Source organism: Saccoglossus kowalevskii, chromosome 8 (assembly GCF_978046115.1).
Source record: "Saccoglossus kowalevskii chromosome 8, keSacKowa6.1, whole genome shotgun sequence".
Lineage (NCBI taxonomy): Eukaryota > Metazoa > Hemichordata > Enteropneusta > Harrimaniidae > Saccoglossus > Saccoglossus kowalevskii.
The window spans coordinates 28456328-28462956 of NC_140648.1; the positions used below are offsets into that span (position 1 = coordinate 28456328).

Below are 6629 nucleotides of genomic sequence, written 5' to 3' on the forward strand. Positions count from 1 at the left end.
ACCCAAAAAAAGTTGACAAAACAATAATAAAAAAAATCACTAAATTTATAAAATTGAAGATAATGCTACCACATCAACAGGTTACACTGAGAACCGGCATATGTACTTATATGCTGATTGAGAATATAGAGTCAATCAGACTGATGATTTTTGAGAAATTAACAAAAATGTCAAGTTTTAGCTTTATTTACCTTCACACCAAATATCAAATCTGATAGCCACTGCTTACGCTTAGGCCTATGTATTTTGGAGCGTCAAAAATAAAAATAAAATTATTCAGAAAAAAATCATAAATTGCACAAAATTTAGGATATCATTACGAAATGAGCAACCTATGTTTGCCCCAGATCCCTACATACTCAATGTGAAAGCTATTTGACGGACGGGTTTGGAGAAGAAGTCGAAAATAACACTTTCGTCTAAAACTATCAAAAATAATAATGAAAAATTCACTTGAAATGCAAATTCATAAGATAATGCTACCACATGAACGCTACCACATAAACAGGCCACATAGAGGACTAGCCAAGGTGCCTACATGCTAAATAGCAAGTCAATCAGGCTGACATTTTTTGAACAAACATCCAATTTCAAACAATAAGGAATCTTCATACCAAAAATCAGATCCATGATCCCTATAGCTTAGCGGTCCTTGGTTCGATGAGCTAAAAAATGGTAACTTCATTATAATGAACTCAACTCACGATTACAGCGGGCGCAAGACATTTATAAACCTAACTCCCGAACCTGGTCGACAGTTACCGAGGGACTTTGCATCCCCAGACAACTGAGCATGTGATTAAGCGATATCAAAACACCAAACGCGGTTTGCTTTTGGAGGGTGATAACGAGAGACGACGTAGTTAGACTATTCCATTGCCTTGTTACAAATAACATTGCTGTGTAACACTTGTAAGCATATAATACGGAATAAATTTTAACAAAAAATTATAAATTCCGTTGATTTCGAATCATTGGAATCTTAAACTTTTAGTTTCACCTCCATACCGACACCATGTACTGGTTTCAAATATGCTTGAGATCTGAGACGAAATTCAATAAACTCAACGATTGTTTGTGCAGATTTTCTTGTGCCGCACAACCCCCTTGAAGGATTGCTCTCGCTAGTCCAACTTCTTTGGCGGTCGCACTATTGTGATAATCGCACAGTGCTTACTGACGAAACAATATTATTACTTTACACTGGTTGTAACCGTTATTGGTTATTACGCCGAGTGGTCGTTTCGCTCCGTCCATGTGTTACCGGTAGTAATCTGTTTCAATTATCGAAATGTGTTTACGTAGCAATGGGGAAAATTGAATGTTCGTTTATACCCATGTAGGAATATTCAGGCCGTTCTATTAATTAATGTACACTGTCACTAAAGGAATACATTCATAAACTCATTATTCATATAATATATACGATTCAACCATTGCCATATAACCAGGCCTACACCAATTCTGCATCGGCTTTTTTTCACACGTGTTATTGGTTCTCCTTTCTATATATTCATACGATAACCATATACAATAACCTGTTTTATCTATAACATTCGCTTATTCATAGCTCTGTAAATAACATGCTACAAAATTCGACGGACAATTAACTCTACCTGAAATTATCTCATCAGTGTCAATTAGTGAATTATTTTTCCAAATATCGCTGCTCCGCGTTTATGACAACGCCGTTTAATGCAGCCCATGCTAGTCATTGGTTGTTTTGATAAAACCGTCACGTGGCCAATAGCAACATAATCTAGTGTTGTCTTTCAATAGTTCGTAATCTGTGAATATTCTTCATAAGCGGATAGAAAGTACGTCATCACTATAATCAGTGGCGAGACACTGGTAAATCCTGTGGTACGCTTAAAGCGAATTTATTTTATTTATTTATATCTTCAATATCACACAAATATCACAATTGCAGAGTTGCATATATTTTACATTTTTTTAATAAACTTATTAAAACGGGCATGACGAGAAACAAGAACTGAATAAAATATAGCGGTCAGTTTCAGACAAAACAACGTTTTTTGCACATTGTCTACATATTGCATAAATGTTATTGGCGACATTGCAGCTAAGAGGATTAAATGTACGGAAATATATTAGAACAGGTAATCTACTATCATCAAACATAGCTTGTTTTCTTGTATCTTTCTGTCACAGCCATCTGCTTATCATTTAACAATGTTGTACAATTAGATCATTGACGATAATGGGTTTCTGTAATTACACACAGCACAGAGAAAGTACGTTCTTTATCGTATGTGTCATTATGTTACTATTGTATACTATTATCGTGTAAAAGCAGTCATATGTCCAAGTGTGAATAGTAATTACTTTCAGATACGTTAATGTATGTGTACACAAGACGCGCCTGCCACATGTGTCTTCGTATTACGCATGCGTCGTGAAGAACAATCAATCAAATCAAACATTTGTTTTAGAGCAGGCAGCATGTACATGACTTAGCAAGAGTTTCCTCTAATTAAAAAGGAAATATCATGAAATTTATTTTGGTCTACAATTTATGATAATATTAAATTATAAATTTAATTAAATCACGATTTTTTTATAATTTGTCTGACTCTTTTGAAATGGTTTATTTGCTAACAGCGCCACCTCATGGTCACAACCTTAAATACTTCCTAATTCCCTATGTGATTAACACATACTTGCAATAAAACATAAATAATACATCCAATATTTGATGATCAAGGGACCAGCTGGTTATTTGTGAGGAGCGAATTAAGGTAGCGGCGGGGAGGGTGTTTAAAAAGATTCTTCTGTTATCTCATTCAAAATCTCCAGTTATTACCAAACGCTTCAGCGTGGAATTAAGAATTTGTTTTCAGGGTTGGGTGATACCAAGGTGGAAAATGATTGCACATATGGGTGTAATTCCTAGAATTGCAATAGAGAGGGTTCAGGCCGAAATACAATATATAGTGTTTTCATTCGATATTTCTGTGGTATTCTGCTGCTGTAACTAATGCAAGATTTGTTCCGAAATTCAGTGTATTGTGTGCACTCAAGAGTTATTCGTTTTTTGTTGAAAACACCCTTATTTTTTAATGGCAGATTCGTACTAGGTTCACTCTTACTAGGAAATATGCATTGTCGCTTGAATGAGAGCTAATTAAACACATTTTACAGACCGGCGAAAGAGTATGTAACAGCCAATTGTTACAACCTATCACGTGATTTTACTCAGAATATCAACATGGAAAGAGGCTATTCCATTTTACGCAGGAATAATTGAGAGTAGAATATGTGAAGGATTGTATAAACAGAGATGTGTATATTGATAAGTATTATCTATTTTTTTTTTTTTGCATCGCTGAGCAATTCTGTTTTAGTATACTGGTTTAAAAATGTTAAATTTGCATGATCTGCGATGTGTTTTTTTCATTAAAATTTCATTTCAATTTCAGACTGTCACAGTCACCACCGGTCATTGCAGGGTGGCGTGTTATGGCGACACTGTACAAAAAGTTTCAACCCTATGAAAATGCGTTCCTACAGGTAAAACGACCAAATTCATCATATTTATGTAGTTTGATATTTAAATTGTTCCCCAATATAGATTATTTTGTGTAGACGCAGCATTAAGGGGTTCATTTCAGTCGGCTATTTTACCGTTAGTTTTGCCCCGTAGATACTTGTATTCACCACGAAGCAAGATGTTGGTCGAGTACCGCTCGAAGAAAACGACTGTTCAAAGTTTTTTTTTTAAATATTGATGCCTAAGATTTTTGATGACCATCGATATATATGTTAGGAATAACTGAATCATTTTGGTGTTGTCGTATTCCGATATTCTCGTCAGAAAATCACAGTGAATTTATACCATACAAAATTTGTTGATGTTATTTCAAGATGGCGTTTCGAACAACCATAGTCGATGTTATGGTGCGAGTATCTGAATTTAGCAAACCTCCCAAACACACTTTTCCGACTTCAACTACTATTTTATTAGAATTAATATTAAGGTTGAAGTTCAAAAAAGTGCCCAATGCTGTTTTTATTATTGTTGTGTTAATTCTCGATTTGTTTTTTTTCAGATCAAACTTAGATCGTGTTTGTAATTGTTATAGCAGTGATTACAAATCTGGTATCAGTGGTGAAGCCATACAAAAGTTTGCCAGTATGCCATACAAATTAAATAAATGGAAACGCCCGAAAGGATACTATGCAAAGGTGCATGAGAAAAGGAAGCTATCTAAACAGTTAAAGGCAGAGGTAAATATTTTTTTATTTCAAGTTACTACATGTATTTATATTTCATATTTTTAATAATGTTGTACATGGCCGAATACATGTCACATATAACCAGTGCTTGTTCATTAATAATTCAACCAGTTGAATAGCTATGCTCAATGAGCTATAACCCTGAGATCTTGCCAAGTGAACACTAGTAACAATTTGAGTCATTTGTCCTTAAATCCAGTTAGTGCAGGGACATGACACAGTTTGTTGGGGAACTGTGGACATGGGAATTGTATATTGTCATTCATCGTATTTTCACCTGACATTTCATGTAAAAAATCTTGACACATTTTTTATCTTTAATTCAGCATTTGCCTTCTGAATCCCTGCTAAGCGTGGGTTCAACACATAACTAATATTCAAAATATTGTTAATTTACAGGAACATACTAGTACCTGCATTTCCAACATATCAGATCTACAGAAACATGTTGGTCTTGTGACATTGCCATCTAATTGGTCTGTTCTAAAGTCGCCAACAGAAATCAGATTCAGCCAGATAGAGTTTATCGGGGATGAGTCAACAGTTTCCAGATGCGTTATGGTGGGGGAAGATTTAACATGGCAAGTGAAGCTTCATGGGCGAGTGGTGTTGAGGGACTGTGGGTGAAGGGATGCACGACAGAGAGTCGTCCGATCTCGATGATGGAATGTTTCGAATGAGTCACACGTAGTTTAAATTAAGTTAAAAGTTCCTCCACAGAATTGTGCATTGGCAAACATGCCGTCACAACTGCGGCTCTCCACTGACGGAATGACTTTCGTCGACAGCGGTCGTCGTTGAGCTGCACGCTACAACTTCGCCTGTGATGTTGCTTGTTAGCCGTGGATTGAATGAATCTTGATTTCCGGTTAAAATGTCGCTCATTTGGCGTTGGTAATCGTTATTTGAAACTGGGTAACGTCGCAACGTCGCCAGCAGAAACCTCCTTGATGTTGATGGTCTATGATACAGCTCAGTCAACATACATCACGTTCTCTCAATCGCAGTATTCCATGTTATGTACACCTAATATGCTCCGCTAAAAAAAAACAAGCAATTAAAGATACACTAACAAAAATGAAATATTAATTATTGGCGATCCGCTCCGCTAGGATTGCTCTTATAATCACTCGTCGTTTTGTGTGTGTGATTTCCAGTGTTTTCACGTATTATTCCTTCTGTGATTTTGTAGGCTTGCCGATTTTGCTCAAACTTGGCAGGTAGGTCACACCTTCACTCTAGTTATTAGGAAAAATCTTTAAAAAAATTGGCCCACCGTTGCCAAAGCAACAGCCAAAAAACTGATGTTTTTTTGGATAGCTTCGTGCCAAATGTATCTCCTCCTACAAATTTGGGATAAAACACCTCAGACATAGCTCATTCTACTCAGCTTGAGTGTGGACACAAAGTTACTATTTGAATTTTTGATATCTTTTTTCATTACCGAGAAATTTGACCCCAAAGTTGGGGTAACTTTTCACCATCAACGGCTTTTAACTCCTCTCAGATTTTGTTTGGGCTCAGCTGATTTTGTTCATACTTCACAGGTAGGTCGTACCGTCACTAATTGAAAAAAATCTGCCATTGCAACAGCCAAAAAATGATTTTTGAATACTTTCGCCCCAAATGTATTACCTCCTACCAGTTTTGTAATAGCAGTGTTCAAATGATTTAAGGTAGAGATGCAGGTTCGTGGGAGTGAATTTTTTTTTTTTTTTTGCTTTTTATTATCCAAAAGTCTTGGCTATAGACTGTTAAAATTTTGTAGAATTGTGAATAGTGGAACATACTCAAAAAACGATTTTAAAATATAGATAACAGGTGCAAAATTATCTCTTTTGAATGCTTAGCAAGATTTAGCAAGGCTGTACATAAATAATAAAAAAAACATGGTGAAAAAAAAGAAATGATGGGATCTCCATATTATGCACTGTATTTAACTTTTTACAAAAAGATAATACATTTAAATTTGAAACTGTAACAGCCATTTTAATTATGAGCATTAGCAAACTTCTTACTGAGTGAATTGTTATGCAAATTAGCAATTATCTTAGCTTCTTTTTAGTGCACATTCCAGAACTTTGAAAAAAAATAGCTCCTAGACGCTTTGACCTTTTGTTTTGAAATTTTCACAAATGATTGACAATGTGTTTATTTTCAAAACGCCGTCGGGGCATTGTTTTTAATTGAATAGTGTTACACCAATCGTACAGACAACTAGCCTGGTTGTTAATTTATGCATAAACTTAAAGTAGTGAAATTTGAGCTGCTGCTCTGCAAAATTGACAACTGGTAGACAGTTTTCAAGACGGCGCTTTCTTCATAGTAAACAGATGTACCCATAAACCAATTTTGACAGGAAACAGAAGCAT

General features: G+C 35.5%; 1 protein-coding gene across 1 annotated transcript; it reads left to right on the plus strand.

The window, feature by feature from the left end:
• The first annotated feature begins 3517 nt into the window (after positions 1-3517).
• On the plus strand, positions 3518-4884 carry LOC146739513 (uncharacterized). The gene is made up of 3 exons (XM_085502833.1): positions 3518-3531; positions 4071-4248; positions 4657-4884. Exons 1-3 carry the CDS (start codon positions 3518-3520, stop codon positions 4882-4884), a joined length of 420 nt encoding a protein of 139 aa, XP_085358959.1.
• The last annotated feature ends 1745 nt before the right edge of the window (positions 4885-6629 follow it).